Genomic DNA, 16,524 nt, shown 5'->3' on the forward strand with positions numbered 1-16,524 from the left:
ACATGAGCGTACAAAGATATAAGTGATTTCATGACTAAAAAATCATTAAATTTATTTCAAATTTTGGACTTGCCATCTGATTTTCTCGAAAAATCTCCCGAAGTATGGGTAGCTGATCCTTCTCTTGCGAAGTGCGTGCAGACATTTACAAATTGAAAAGTAGTCAACGATATTGCAAAGCGCGGCGTAGCATTGATTGAAGAATATAATTCGTCCTTAACAAAAAATAAAAAGCAAGAACAATACGTTCTTCAAGTCGTTGGGCATCATCATAATCTTTATCCAACCACCAAAAAAAGACCACAGTAATTATTTATGAAGAGAAAATGATCAACCTTGTATACTCGAAAATAACCGAAACAAAGAAGAAAATATAGAATACCTAAAAATATTTTTTTAATCATTTAAACAAATACATAATTTTATACAAAATAACATGTTAGATGAAAAAGTCCCGTGACATTTGCGATAAGTCTGATAATTTTGCCAGAAAAGTGAAAAATGTTGAAATTTATTCCGAGTTCAACTTTGACCTTGAATAACTTTTGAACGAAGACACTTATCACAAAATGACAAGAGACCTTTTATGTAGAGCATTAAATTTCCTATGAGAACATTTATTGGTCATTGTTGTAAGATTTCGGATTCGTAACTTAGCAATTACAGACAGAACGAACAGGTTGCTTCCCGTGTTATTTAAACGGGAAATCGAAAATGCAATTTTGCGACCTTGAAGAATTTTTTACGGTTCTACAAAAGTTATGTGTATTTGGAGGTCTCAAACTTGAGTTTTAGCCGGTGGGAGAATGGAAAAAAAGTTTTTTTTCCAGTCACCCTAATACACACTTTATAGATGAAGCAAAAAAATTAATCTGATCGTTCGAATGAATTAAAATCAATGACGACCTGATTCAACAAAAGTTCACTATTTATTAATTCACCATTATTTACAAACATTTTGTGCCCGAAATCAGTCTCCGAGTCGTTCGTTCTATTTGATAGCAACTTTAGTCTTAGTTTTTTGCAAACTACACGATAGTCTACTTGAACTGCGCGAATTTTACGACATCCTGTAGATTCCTTTTCTCTTTTCAGCTAATTCGATATATATTCTATGCAAATCGATCAATGATATTGAAGAGATTGACCGTAACAAAATGACACTGAAGAAATTATTAAAAGGATACAAAACAATGCAGAAGGAAAAGTCAACCGAAGCTGACGAAAGACCAATTAAAAAAAATACAAATAATTAAACGAAGTTGACGTTATGCACAGAACCAATGATGTGATCACATAAAACTGGAACAGAAAAATTACATACACATCACTCTATCTAATAAAAACGTTTCGAACAAATGAACAGGTATAAAAAGATTATAATAACAATAGTATAAAAAAGATTATAATAACAATAGTATACGCATGAAGTTGGCGGTGGGGTGAGATGCAGAAAACAAAACAAAAACCAACTAGCAAACAAAACTTACTTTGACAGCTGTCATCGGCTGTTTATGACAGTCTTTGACAAATATCTTTATAGGTATCTGTTTCTGACACGCAAAAAATGAACATGCAAACGAAAATTATCGAGATGATTCCCGACGGGAATTGTCTTTTTCGCGCGCTGGCGTATTGTGTATACGGCACTCAAGATAGACACGCAGAGGCGAGACTGAGTATCGTTTCAAATATAGTGGATAATTGGTCTACATTTGCGGGTTTTATTACAGGTAATGAGTCAAACGGCGCTGTGATTAGGTCACCTGGTGATCACAAATCACATATGAGTAAAAATGGAAGTTACGGGGGAGAAGCAGAATTATCTGCAGCTGCGGACATTTTTAAGATATGTTTAATCGTGTATCGCGAAGAACAAATTGATCCACACCGGATCGGATCACAAAATGGAACACAATTCTCGCTACTCTTCACCGGCGACGGAGACAGTGGACACTTTGATGTCTTGCAGAACCAAAATAAAATTCAGATAGTGAGTAATAAGTATGAAAAGTAACAATCAAATACTAGTAAATCTAAATATATCACCAAACAGTCAAAAGGACAGCCAGGATTTACGAAGGTAATGGAGAAAGGAGAAGTTTCAAGCAGCAGACAAGGCGATGAAGATGGTGGATGGTCGGAAGTATCACAAAAGAAAGAGGAAAATAAAATTGTAAGTGCGAAGAAGCAAATAAGCCATGAAATAATATCCATCAAATATTCGTATAACCAGGCAAGAGGACGACCAGGATCGATATTGACCACAAGAGAAAGAGGTGTTTTGCGGAGTGAACAGCAACGCAAATATAATGAAAAAAATAATATAAAGAAGGTGGTTTTGGAGAATAACCGGCAGAGCGGTAGTAAAAATAATTCAACGAAGGTTGTCGAAGAATTAGAAGAATCGATTGTGATTATTGATTTGGAAAATAAATCAAGAGGACGACCAACCAATGTGACGGACATAGAAGAGCGAAAAATTAGACGACGAGAACAGCAGCGAAAATATATGCTCCGCCTTGATGACAACAAATGTAAGCTCTTTGAAAAGTTTGTTAATTAATGAGAAATAATTTAATTTTAATTCCGTTAAAAATCAAGCCTATCTTAAAATCATTCTCTCTTAATTACAGAGCAACGCTCGGGGCTATTGTTAGGTACAACACAGAAAATAAAGTTGACCGAAACCCGATTCCGACTAATCGTTAGGTAGAACGCAGAAAATCAAACTGACCGAAACCCGACTTCGACTAATAAAGCGTTACCCCGCCTCGAACCTACAAAATGGAGACCAGCTGCACAAAATGATGATTGCAGGAAAGCAAATATTGAAACACAATTTCATGTAATCTTTGTGTTATTCCAATATAGAAAATCTATTTTACGTTTTTTTATCTTTTACTTAATTAGATTCATTCCTCCATAAAGCAAGTATAGGTTAACCTACGCATGTCAAGGAAGTACAAAAATCTTTAAAAACTTGATCAGCCGTAGCTTCTGCATTAATAACCAAGATGGGATCTGATAAAGAAGAAAAGGTTTGTTTTATCAATCAATCCTCATGAACCTCATGAATAGTTCTGAGGAGCTCTAAACAAATGTTCGATTCTTCCTCACGAGAACGAGAATTGACTCGGGCGAAAGGAGTTTCTGGGGAAACTCGCAAATAAACAATTGAATCTACTCTGAGCTCAGACGAGCGAAGGCGAAGGTCGAAATTTTTCATCAATCAATGAGATTCGAAGTCAACTTCGAACTAAATTTAAAGTGAAAAATGTTAAATAAATTTATCTGAAAAAAAAAGGATTGATATGAATTATTTGTACTTATAAACCAGACGCAGTAGACTCTATATCTCTATACGTAGATAAACGTAAAAAAAATCTGAAAATAATAACTATAACAAAATAAGTCGCGGAATGCAATTGGGGTTGCATGGCTTCGGGAGTTTTGTACATGTGAGTGGATTCGTTTACGAAAATAATCTAAGCAGACCTGCATAGGGAGCCAATAGCAATGTCGGGTTGATCGGAAACAACCGATCAACAGTTGCAGACCTGTCATCAAATCGACATAAATGAATTCACCTGTTTAATAGACAATGCATAAGGAAATAGTGAGGCGCGTAGCGCCGAGGTGGGGTTGGCGCGCGGAGCGCGCAGGGGCGAAGCCCCTAGTCTTCATGAAAAAATGAATCGGCCTACCGAATGGAACTTTATAAACTTGATGAAAATCTATAGGAATTAATTTGATTGAATCAAATTCAAAATACAATTTCATACTATAGTTTAACGTGATCGTACGAAACATTTTTCAGTTATGCCAGTTAACATTTACAGTGAAATATAAAATTAATTACTTCTTGAAGAGCGTTGTTTAAAAAATATTTTATTATACTGTAACAACGGGGGGAAATTAAGAAAGATCTAAGAGAATCAAAGAGTTCTCTGTGCGATTCAAGCGAACGCCGAGCCAAAGAAATCTCACGAACAAGGAATATTTTAGAAAGAAAATAGATGTATTTGGACACAAGCTCTCTTTTTAAAGTCTAGAGACTGACTGTTTTTACAATAATGTCGGTTGACGCAGCAAACCTTATTCTTTTTAAAGACATAAGAGGTTTATAAACGTCTTTTATCTATGATGACTACTAGATCATTTAAAAGGGGACAAAACGGGTGATTTCACCCTTTGTAACAATACTAATAAGATCTTCACTTGTGTATAGTGAAAAACATACACAGTTAGCTAGATTCAATTTTTATTCGTATGCGTATTTTCAGCCATTTCAGTTTATGATTTTTAGGAAATTATAAAAATAAATAATACATAAAAATTTGATCAGATATATGAACAAATAATCATCCAAACTTCTTCCAATATCGTCATAATTATGAAACCAGTGCCAACTCATTGGCCTTGCAATTTTCAGTAATACACCTATATACATACCTATATGTTTTGAGTCAAAGTGGGGATATCGTTCAATTTTTTATCGATGAAAAATGAAATAAAAATTCAGAGTCCTACATTACTATACGTAGAAATAATCCGTTTCATGAATTTCCGCGTAAGAAATGAAAAGTAGTGTATATACGCCGGTTCTGGATCATACAATGTCGCGCTCCCCCCTAGCTGCCCCTCGACCCGCGGCGTTCGTTCTCTCTCTCTCTCTCTCTCCCTCTTCCTCTCTCCCTCTCTCCCTCTCTCCCTCTCTTATCCTATTAACGCCAACTCCATCCGTGGCCACATGGACTATCTCCGCTACCATTTCGCCGCCTCCCCATACCACGTCGTCGCCGTTAGCGAGTCCTGGCTTCACACTGAAGTCTCCGACTCTTCAGTCGCTTTACCCGGTTTCTCCATCCTCCGAAATGATCGTGCTGGTAAAGTGGGCGGTGGGGTTGCTCTGTACCTCCGTGACCCACTGCGTGGACGTATCCTCGCGGCATCTCCGGCTCCATACTCTGCTCTCCCTGAGTACCTCGTGGCCGAAGTCAAGGCTCCTGGCCTGTCCCCACTTCTGGTCTCGGTAGTTTATCGCCCGCCAAAGACGGCCAACCTGGCCCTATTCGAGTCGGATTTTGACCTCTACTCACCCGGTTACGCTCTCTCTATTGTCCTGGGCGATTTTAACGCGAATCAGCTCGCTGACTCCTACGAGGCCGATAACATTCGCTCATTTTGTCAGTCACACGCGCTTCACCTGGTGCCCTTCATGGCCACTCATCACACATCCACCGCTGACTCTCTTCTGGATCTCTGTCTCGTTAGTGACCCTGACGCTGTCGCTGACTTTGGACAATCGGAGACCCCCTTCATTGCTGGGCACGACCTAATTTACGTGACCCTTGCAATGCCCGCTCCCTCGAACCAGCGGCTTATCACCTCGTGCTCCTATCGTAACTTCTCAACTGATGAGTTTGCCCGCTCTCTTGACTCTATGAATTGGGACTGCTTCTTTCCACCTGCCTCCGCTGATGAGCTGCTACAGCGTCTCCAGGGTAATCTCACCACCGCCTTGGACCTACTGGCACCCACCCGCACATTTCTCTCCAAGCGTCGCGCCCCGCCCTGGATCACCCGTGACCTGCGGGCCCTTGAGCAAGAGAGAGATGCTCTCTACCGACGGTACAAGCGCACTCGCAACGGGACCGATCTTCTCTCCTACCGCGGCTCCCGCGATGCCCTCCACAGGCGCATCTCCGCGGGCCGCACCGCTTTCTATGCCGACCGGTTGTCTAATGCCTCCGGCTCCCGGGCCCTCTGGAATGAGCTTCGATCCCTCGGGCTAGCCTCCTCCCAGATTAGCGACTGTGCAGGGTTCACTCTAGATGAACTAAATATTCATTTCGCGGCGGTATCCTGCCGTCCTGGAGCATCTCAGGAGGTCGAGGAGTTCTTTCGCGGCCTACCCCCGCCTAGTTATGATGACACTTTATTCTACTTTGCCGACGCGTCTCCGGCTGCCCTTCACAGTGCGATCTTTCACTTCTCGACTCAATCCCGGGGGGTTGATGACCTCTCACTCCGCAACATTAAGGACGCCCTTCCGGCCATTTTTCCATTCCTGCTGCTTCTCGTCAACCAGTCCCTCAACTCCGGTGTTTTCCCGGCGTCTTGGAAGAAGGCCCGTATCATCCCGTTGGCCAAGGTCAAGTCTCCCACCTCTCTCCAGCAGATACGTCCCATCGCGAATTTATGCCTTTTGTCTAAGGTGCTTGAGCGCGTCGTGCTCCTTCAGATGCTGACTTATCTGGAGAGCCGCTCTCTGCTCGACTCTCGACAGTCCGGCTTCCACCCGGGCCTTAGCACGCAAACTGCCCTTCTCAAGCTCGCGGACGATGTGCGTCGCGGCGTCAACGACCGCCTGGTCACTATCGTCGTACTGTTCGATTTCAGCAAGGCATTCGACTCCATCCCTCACGCCTTGCTTCTCGCCAAGCTCCTGGCGCTCGGCTTCTCACAGCACGCCTTGACCTGGACATCCAGTTACCTCCGAGGCCGCTCGCAGGCAGTGGTTGGCCCTTCTGGGGAACTTTCCTCCTGGGCATCCCTTGATCAAGGAGTCCCCCAGGGCTCCGTTCTGGGTCCACTGCTCTTCGTTGCTTTCATCAACGACATCGCACGCGCTCTTCGTCACACCGAACACCTGTTATACGCCGACGACTTACAAGTTTACCTTCAGTGCCCTGCAGCTGAGGTTCCGGAGGCCATTGCGCGCTTAAATCTCGACGTTGCAGCGGTCCAGGAGTGGTCTCGTGCTAACTCCCTCTCTCTCAACGCCTCCAAGACCCAGGCCATCATTCTCGGTAGCTCCTCGTTGGTCACTAGACTTAACGCTACGCCTCTTCCGCCAGTGGTAGTTAATGGAGTTCCTGTCCCCTTCTCCCGCACTGTGCGGAACTTGGGGCTAATTTTCGACAGCTCGCTCTCCTGGACTCCCCACGTTGATGCTGTGTCTGGGCGAGTGCACTTCGCTCTCCACCAGCTTTCTGCCTCCCGTAAACTGCTCACTTTCTCCTTGCGCAACTACCTCGTAACGGCCCTGATCTTCCCGCTCCTGGATTACTGCTCAGTAGTCTTTAATGATATTCCTGGCGTACTTAACACCCGCCTGCAACGTCTACTCAACTGTTGTACCCGCTTTGTTTGCGGGGCTGCTAGAGATGAGCACATCCCCACATAACACAGGACGTCCACGGGATATCCCAAACATATCCCAAATGTCCTTAAGATATCCCGGATATCCTCAGGAGGTCCCGAATATTCCGGGAATGTCTTGGACGTCCTCTGGAGCTCCCAGGGATATCTCACAAGATTTCATGAGTTGGTTAGTTTTTTGACACAAATAGGACATCCTTAGAATATCCTGATGATATCTTCTGACGATATCTTTGTAGTGAATTATGTTGCATCAGACTACTACGAGAAAATAATGTGGGAGTATCTCATTTATAAAGCCGGAAAAACTTTGAAAATTATCGACCGCAATGGTATTTTGGTTGAGGCACATCACATGCTGCGCGCTTTGCTGTCTCGTAATATTAAATATATACAGGATGCGCCGAATATGTGCGCAACACCGTTGTAGCAGATCCGACCTAACCTATATTCCGTTTTCACATCAGTCTTTACGTGCAACTAATAATTTGATCGCATAACATCAAAGATCTATAAATTACATATAATATATAATATATAATATAATATATAACAATAAACAGCAGTAACATCAATAGTAATAGTGACAATAATATAATAACGATAATATAAAGTGTAAAAAAAAATTCAAGGTGAATTTAAGTTCTGAAATTCTCAGACAAATTTCGTGTTTCTCTCAAACAAAAAATTTACTATCATATTAAATTTTTCTAAACTCCCTACTTACTGCTGAAATTTCATTCCAGCATTTATATAGCTGTGGTTTGGTATGTTTTTTTTCCAAATAATATAAAAAATTCTCAGATCTCAAAATTTTTCATGTGCTTCAAGTTCTGAATTTGATCGAAAATGTCAACAGGCTTTCATATTATAATATGATTAGTTGTTCAACAAAAGTTCCCCAAATTTGAATTTGATTATAACAACCAATCCTTAATGTTGCTATATTCGAGGTTCCATTTGTGGGAACTTTTCCACGGAAAAACCGGGAATCTCACAGCATAGAAGGCACAGAACAGTTTCCGTTGACATGAAATTTCAGAACTTCAGGCACATAAGTTTTCCGAATTCTCGAAGAGAATTTTGAAAAAAATATCAAAATCTTCAACAAATTTCATATAATAACGTTTACCAGTAAAGTGAATAGTGATCCAGAATTTGAAATAAAAACTTGAACTTCATGAATAGCGGTTACGTGTTCCGTTACACTAACAATTTGAGAAAAGATTGGCATAATCGTCGCGAATTTTGTGCTCCGTTTCCAGTCGATACAATATCTCTAAAAACATGCCCAAAGAAAAAACTTTGAAGCCTGTCCGGAAAATATCTGAGCGTCAACTCCGGCGGCAGGTCAATGAGGAAAGTTCACTAGAGTACCTAAACATTTTCCAACGTAATGATGCGAATATGGATGAAATGCGACTGATATCTTCTTCTGATAATAATGCTTCCGTGTTGTCAGAAACATCAGATTTTGCAAGCTGCGCTGAGAAGAATATATTCAGTGAAAATGTAAGAGAATCTTGTTATATCTCTGATAAAAATCATGAAAACGCCACACATCCAGATGAATCCATTGTGGCTGAAGAGCCATATAACGAACCAGAAGTTTGGTATTCATCTGACTCATCGGAGAGCAGCGAGTTAGCTAGTGCTGACAATGAGTCAGTATATGTTGAAAAGCCTCCTGTACCTACGTCTGAGGATTATTACAACCTGCAATCTTTTCTTGCTCAGTGGGCGGTATGCAACAGAATTCCACATGTGGCTATATCGTCGTTATTGAAGAAGCTAAGGCAGCATCCATGTCATTCGCACTTACCATCTGATCCCAGAACTCTACTAAAAACACCAAGGTCTACGATTACAACGGATGTTCACCCAGGAAAATATATTCATCTAGGCCTTGCTCGTGGATTGAATCAATTACTTGTCAAGTATTCAAGTAAAATAGATACCGATATTGAGTTAGCCATTGGTATTGATGGTCTCCCCATATCAAAGTCGTCCAGGGGTTCTCTATGGCCGATTCTGGGATCAATCGTTGGGTTTAATGATGTATTTATGATTGGAGCATATTATGGCAATGAAAAGCCTGGTGTCGCCGGCGACTTCATGCGAGATTTTATACAAGAAGCTAAAGACCTATGTGAAAATGGATTATCGTTTCAGGATACGTTGTACACGTGCAGTATAAAATTCTTTGTATGCGATGCTCCAGCGAAGTCGTTTGTTTTGAATGTCAAAGGATGTACTGGGTATTCTAGTTGCACAAAATGTACAATTGAAGGTACCTATGCCAATGGACGCATCTGCTTTCCAGAATTAACTGCACGGGAAAGAACCGATACAGATTTTAGAAACAAAACGGACGATGATTATCATGCAGGAGATTGTTGCCTTGAAGAAATTCCACGTTTTGACATCATCAAAAATGTACCATTGGACTATATGCATCTAGTCTGCTTGGGAGTTGTGCGAAAGCTTCTTTACTTGTGGTTATTTGGGGACCTAAAATACCGTTTGCCACATCGCAATGTTTTTTCAATTTCAAATGCTTTAGAAAAACTCAAGGGGTTTATCCCTTTAGAATTTGCACGGAAGCCACGGTCTCTTGATTTTGTGAAACAGTGGAAAGCCACAGAATATAGACAGCTCTTGTTATATACTGGTCCAATTGTTCTGAAAGATGTATTGCCATATGATGTTTACATGAATTTTTTGACACTTCACGTTGCAATAAGAATTTTGTGCAGCACCAATACAACTTCACTTTTCAACTATGCTCACGACCTACTCAAACATTTCGTTACATCATTTATGATACTTTATGGAAGGCACAGCGCAAGTCACAATATTCACGGCCTCATCCACATTGTACAAGATGTTAAGAATTTGGGTATTTTGGATAGCTTCAGTGCCTTCAAGTTTGAGAATTATATGCAAACTTTAAAGAGACTACTAAGGAAAAGTGATAAACCGTTGCAACAAATTTTTAGGCGCTATGTTGAAATAGAAAACAGCTCAGAAAGTACCACATCAAAAAAACGAAGTTGTAAATTCGAAGTACTCACACAGTCTTCTCATTACGATGGGCCATTGCCAGACGGCTGTGAGAATCCACAATATAAGATTGTTAACTATTCAGACTTTAAATTAAAAGTGGACAGCTTGGCGGACAACTGTTGCGGTTTAGTGAATGGGGAAATAATTTTGGTGAAAAATATTGTGTATGACTCACGTAAAGGCATACTTGTTTTAACAGGAAATGAGTATGAGGAAAAAAACAATTTTTACACTGAACCATGCGACTCTTCATCACTTGACATATGGTCAGTTGGAAAACTGTCAGAGTTGAAAACATGGCCTTTAGAAGATGTTCGCCAAAAGTACGTGAGATTGCCATATGGATCCAACAACTTCGCGGTTTTTCCGATGCTACATGTAGAACTTAATTAATTTGAGAACAAAAAATAATGATAATAATGATAATGATAATGATAATGATAATCAAAAGAAGAAAAAGAAGAAGAATTAGAAGAAGGAAATCATCAATCAATATGTTAATAATGAATAATAAAATAAAATGGAATATAAAATGGATGTACCCACGTTAGGTACATACCTGCGCTGAGGGACCTTGTACACATTATCATCGCATACGGCCCTAGCGCGTCATCGTGAGCGCAACACGGCCCCCCTCATATGCGCAAAAATCATGCGTGGCAGTTAGCCGGCCGGTATTAACCTGTAACTGGTGCAAGAGCTAACGAAACTCGGCACGTGCTCGGCACGTTGTAACAGTCACGGTGTTGACGAGCGATTCAAACTGTTTTGTGAACGAGAAGACACGTGGGCTGTTTCTACCTATGCAGGGTAAGTGCAATAACATTCTAACTCCTATTTTTCTTCTTGTAAGCTACACGATTTGTGCGATATTCTTGGTATACACAGAAAAATCACATTAACGAAAATGGAATATGGCGACGCATCAGTGCAAAACATCTAGATGTCTCATATTTCGGGCTATTAAGACGATTCCGTAACCATATTTGGCTAACATAAACGGGCAGGTAGCCGAGGTAGAATCACGCTAAATCTCACGTGAAAATTTACGAGGTATTACGGTCATAGCCATAGTTTGGCTCATTAAGAGTAAGTAACACCGATAGCGTGGTTTCTACTTCGCGCACGCGTGAGTGCCAAGTCACGGGAAATTTTTGCGTAACTCGAATAGAGTGTCGAACCGTGTGAATAGTAGTTTTGTTTCGAAGAATTGAAGTACCTATACGAAAAAAACTTGATACGAGGTGTTGCGAATTGTGTTCCGCATTATTCTGTGTCTTTTTGACCCCTCGAGGGCACACCTTCGTAGAATTACATAAAGTGCACACGAGATCAAAATAACTCCAAGCAATTTTCAAATTCATATACCTCAAAAAGTATGCATTCTTTCGGGTAAAACGTAGAGACACTTCTTGAAGCTAAAAAGTTATGTTTTAACCCAGTTTTATTACTTTTTATGAAAAAAATTATTATTTTTTCTCAATTCATAGTCATTTCAGAGGTTTCGAGATTTTATAATGTTCTACAGATTGTTGTGTTGCCTGTTTCTCTTCTTAAAGTTCTTTGTTCACTGGTTTGTATAGTATTCGCGTAGATAAATTTGAGAACTTGTGAGAACTCCCATTTCAGACTCAAGCATTGCTAGCAGAACGAAGTATCATTTTTTATTTCCAGTTATTGGCAAAGTAGCAAACCACTTGCAGAATTTAAAATCGAAAAGCTTTATTGAATGTGTATATTCAGCATTGAAGACGTATGCACGTTTCAATACACCCATATTAGTATAGTTGTGTAGGTGGTTCTATATTTGTTACAAAAATCATGATCAGGATTTGCTTACAGTGCTGAAATTATCTTGTTGAAAAACTGTAACTATTATTTGAAAATGTTGATTACCTAGAGTATTTCTTTACAGTGTAATTTAAGCAAAGTCATGGCGCAATCCAAAAATTATGTCATTGTAGAGTTTGAGGATGGAATTCAATTGATAGCGAGTAATTGGCTAATTGAAGAGACCATGGAAGCTTACTGGCCTAATTTTACAACGATGAATCGATATTACAAGGCTGTGCAAGTATTGGAACCGATTAAAGATTCGTGGAAGTTGTTCAAAGTAAAACGTATACTGGCCAAAACTTGTAAGTTAATTTTTCTTTACACCCGTGGTATAGGCTCAACTATGTACTACGATGACCAGAATTAGTATTCAGTCTACCATCGTTTTCTTTTTGAACGAGTTGGGTACAGATAAAACATTATAGTTTGTCCGTTCGGTTTAGGTGGACATTAACCAATAAGGTTACGAGAAATTATGAGTAATCTGAAATCCTCAATATCATATTATAAACATTTGTTTGACCGCTTTCGTTACTAGACTGCTATTCTAGACATTAATATTTTGAGCTTTGGATCCATTTCTGATATGACGTCACTTTCTCTCACGTAGCCATCTTCTTTAACTGAATGAACAAGCTGTATTTAAGTCGTGTATTGTGAAAAAGAATTGTAATGTAATTCAGTAATTGCCAATGATGAATTTTTTTACCTCAAATATATTTACAAAATTTTAGATAACTATGAGAAAGGAACAAAAATTTTAAAAGATGCGGAAATATTTTCCGATCTCAATTCGGATGTTGATGATACATGTCTAAAATTGAGACGAAGAACACATGCTCGCTTAGTATATTCTGATAGCGATGATGAGGAGTCGGGTATGGAAAATAACAGTCGATCCAAAATTCCTCCTCTTCCCAAGCCCTATGTGAGTGAACCATTCATTCCACCGCAAAAACTGATAAAAAACAGCAAAGCATCAGCTGTTACTTCAAGGAAAATGGGATGTCACGAGCCATTGAACAATAACAACTCAGATTTCGAGGATGCGGAAATCCATTGCCCCAAGCAGACTGGCAAATATCTTAATATCCAAGAGCACTCAGAAGACGATGCTGAATCAGAATGTTCACTTGCTACAAACACACTTGCAACGGCAACTCTTCCACATACTAACAATACAGCGTCAATCAATCCTAAACAACATAACAGTAATCCACAAGTTACACACGCACATAGGGAAATGCCAGCCAAGAAAGTAATACAACCCAAAAATGTTGATCCAGATTTGGAAAGCTGTATGCGGAAGACAAATATGAATGAACCTACTATATCTCTTGACAATGAAGGTAAAAAATGAAATACGTTAAGTAATTCCATATCTTGAGACATCAACTTTTTTTTCCAGATTTCAGAACTTATCAACGCTTTGTCATACGCTCTTTCACTATGCTGAAAGCCAAAATCAATAATGTTATTGATGTTGTGGAGGTGATGAGTAAGAAGCTAGATGGTATAAAATGTACTGATAATATTCCGGATGCGAATCAAGAAGCTGATAACCTCGAACTTGAAGTCATGAATCTTTTCCCAATTTGCCATGTAAAAATGTTGCAAAGAGTAGAAAAAGAATTAACGAACAATGCGATGAAACAAAAATTGGTGAGTATATAGTTTTTTATTCCAAATATACCAAAATAGATTTTCCTTCTGGCATTCAACAATTTACAACTATTGTAATGGCGTTTGCTATAGAAAGCAATTGAAATTTGAAAGAAATTGCTTGTTTTGTTGGTAACATGGTAAAAAAAAGCAATTTTTTTGGCAGATTTTCATGAATTCATACAGCAAGCACCATTCTGTAACAGCCAAGGTGTTAGATGGTAAATAAAAATTCTATTTTATTGCTCTATTCAAGAGTAACCCAATAACCTGCAGTAATAGTAATTTAATCAAGCATAGCATTGCCTTAACCAGATGATCTGAAATTTACACACATATTGACTTCAAAAGTTCCACACAAGTAGTCAAAGATGAAATATTTACGCAAGAATATTGTAAAAAAGATTAATATTGACATTAAGTGAGGTCTCCCCTTACTATATCTGTTTCATACATGTCCCGAAGTATAACAGGTGAAGCACAAAGGCACCTCCGATGTAAACTATTAGCTGAGGAGGTTCGTTTGAGCATTTCTGTAGAGGACACTTCGTTAGTATTTACACTATTGAGCACAGAATTTTCTAAAGTGGAATCAAGTTTCATGCACAAGCGATGGAGTAGTTCAATCATTTTGAAATAGACCTTTCACAATCAATTCCAAAGGATATGATTATGTACATTTAAAGCTGCTAAATAATCTTTTGCAGTTCAAAGAATTTCGAGATACCAAAATAACCGTTCAAATACCTTTTTCTGAAATGACAACTTGCAGGTTATTGCTTTCTGATCACTTTCTCTTTGTTGACTTCTCAGCTCTTCTGTTTCCTTTTTAGTAACATTACGTTTACACTCACATTCTTCTCGAGTCTACTCATTTTTCTCATTTGTTATTGAAAAATCAGTTATACCAGATCCCTATAACAGTAAAGACAAATGACTTGTGACTGAAAACGTTAATTCAAAAATATTGTGAATTGTGAGTTTTGATTTAGTGGAAAATTTGGTATTATTCATTTTAATTTGATCAATTGTATTGAACATTTTCCAGATGACAGCATTACTAAAAATCGGTGGAAGTGATTACAAAAACACTACCACTAGATTGATGGAACGGCTTTTCAGCAATTATGTAGCTGAGAAATTTAGCTGGGTCGGGTCAAAAGGAAAAAGAATTTTTTCAACACTTCATTTGTGTCGTGTTATTCTAGGTAAACTGATTCATACCATATTAAATTAATTGTAACATTTATCATGCACGTTCATAAAATGTCCATAACTTATTTACATTCTAACGTTATTGTAGATGTTGTCGGGAAAGCATCGACCACAAATTTGGTCACAGAAGATATGATTGCGAAAGTCATTAAAGATTGGTTACGGCACGCGAAGGAACGATTGTCACGAGAGAAACCGTGAATATTAGATTTATTTAGTCATGTTTGTTCCTATCAATATGAAACAAACAAATAATTGCATTATGTCGAGCAGAATGTTCTCAGAAATATCTGTTCCAAATTGAATTGTAAATCTCATAATGTATACACTTTCAGGCCCCTATCTTTGCACACAGATGCAGAAGAAAACTCCGCCAGAGAACCAGATGCCGAAGTAGAACTCAACGTTCCTGGAGTAGCTGAAGGGACTGATTATTCCAACTAGTACGTTTTCTTGTTCTTACTACAAAATTATTATTTTCTCAAAACTTGCCTATAGTGAGATGTTTTAGTAGGGAATGATTCAGATATTAATCAGAGTCCTTGTGTTGTCTTAGCTTCTCTTACCAGCTTGAGAATCAACAACGGACCCGTTTATACAAAAGTTCGGTTGTTCAGAAGGGGAACGTTAACGTTGGTTATTCGTCTTTTATTTTAAAACATTGGATTTCGTACTTTCAGTAACTAGGACATTATTGCAATGTGTGCTAATAAGAAACACGTACTTCGGACCTACCGATAAGATACCACGTATTTCTTATCCTTTTACGCAGATGATACGTGTTCTTTTATCCTAATGCATGAGCTAATTGTTTCTTATTAGAAGCCATTGATTTGGATAAACCCATTTTAAAGAATCAATCTAGTCCTAAGTCCTATACACATATTGGCTCTACCAAGCAGCGCTTTTGACTATGTATCGTTCTACGCTCAATGTATACATTGTTCACCCTTATAATCTTATCACATTATAAATGTATTGTACAGCTACATCATTACACAGTACTTCTAAATGAGAAAAAATCTTTCAAATCTTTCATATTTCAAAAATCTTGAACCAATCGGTACTAAGAATTGAATAGAATCTATCTGTTGAAAAAATTAAATAGGCGGCAACATTTTTTTTTTTCTTAGCGACTTCATGTATAGCATAATACAATTATAACGATAATGCATCACTATATTTTTTTCAGAAATACACGCACATACCAAATGACTGCCTAAATTGGCATTACATGATGAAAATATCTGATGCTTCTGCGACTGTGATTATAAAATTAAGTGGCACATTTCTATCCGTCTGCTGGTTGGATGGAAATAAAGCTAATGCCTTTTAAGTATTATTATCCTTTAAGTTCGACAGCGCTTTAAACAGCGGTTCAAATACTATATTATTTATTGTAATACATTGCAAGCAAAGCAAGTTTTATGTTTCAAATAATACTATGAGATAATGACTGACTCTACGTACTACATGATGTAGCCAAACTAATCGTAAGTATATTATTGAAGTTCCTTATGGACGATTCCGTACTATTTCCCATATTTCTGTGTTGATTAAACAAGATAGTATGTTTTT

The 16,524-nt window shown here is 38.7% G+C and overlaps 2 protein-coding genes across 3 annotated transcripts; both read left to right on the forward strand.

The window, feature by feature from the left end:
• Positions 1-7,905: 7,905 nt before the first annotated feature.
• On the forward strand, positions 7,906-10,672 carry LOC124306288 (uncharacterized). The gene is made up of 2 exons (XM_046766820.1): positions 7,906-7,934; positions 8,303-10,672. Exon 2 carries the CDS (start codon positions 8,455-8,457, stop codon positions 10,624-10,626), a length of 2,172 nt encoding a protein of 723 aa, XP_046622776.1. The 5' UTR covers positions 7,906-7,934; positions 8,303-8,454; the 3' UTR covers positions 10,627-10,672.
• A 23-nt stretch (positions 10,673-10,695) lies between these two features.
• On the forward strand, positions 10,696-16,336 carry LOC124306302 (uncharacterized). Of its 2 annotated transcripts, none has more exons than XM_046766845.1 (8): positions 10,696-11,043; positions 12,149-12,371; positions 12,804-13,418; positions 13,478-13,731; positions 14,780-14,939; positions 15,035-15,143; positions 15,282-15,389; positions 16,139-16,336. In XM_046766845.1, coding segments are annotated over exons 2-8 (1,452 nt in total). In that variant the 5' UTR covers positions 10,696-11,043; positions 12,149-12,166; the 3' UTR covers positions 16,140-16,336. The 2 variants fall into 2 exon arrangements, with proteins under 2 accessions (XP_046622801.1, XP_046622811.1); XM_046766855.1 differs by having other exon boundaries at positions 12,198-12,371.
• The last annotated feature ends 188 nt before the right edge of the window (positions 16,337-16,524 follow it).

The sequence above is a fragment of the Neodiprion virginianus genome, chromosome 1 (genome assembly GCF_021901495.1).
Source record: "Neodiprion virginianus isolate iyNeoVirg1 chromosome 1, iyNeoVirg1.1, whole genome shotgun sequence".
NCBI lineage: Eukaryota > Metazoa > Arthropoda > Insecta > Hymenoptera > Diprionidae > Neodiprion > Neodiprion virginianus.

Coding starts and splice junctions, on each gene's coding strand:
- LOC124306288 (XM_046766820.1), top strand. CDS start 8,455: ATGCCCAAAGAAAAAACTTTGAAGCCTGTCCGGAAAATATCTGAGCGT.
- LOC124306302 (XM_046766845.1), top strand. CDS start 12,167: ATGGCGCAATCCAAAAATTATGTCATTGTAGAGTTTGAGGATGGAATT. Junction 13,419..13,477: donor TATATCTCTTGACAATGAAG/GTAAAAAATGAA, acceptor TTTTTTTTCCAG/ATTTCAGAACTTATCAACGC. Junction 13,732..14,779: donor ATGCGATGAAACAAAAATTG/GTGAGTATATAG, acceptor AACATTTTCCAG/ATGACAGCATTACTAAAAAT.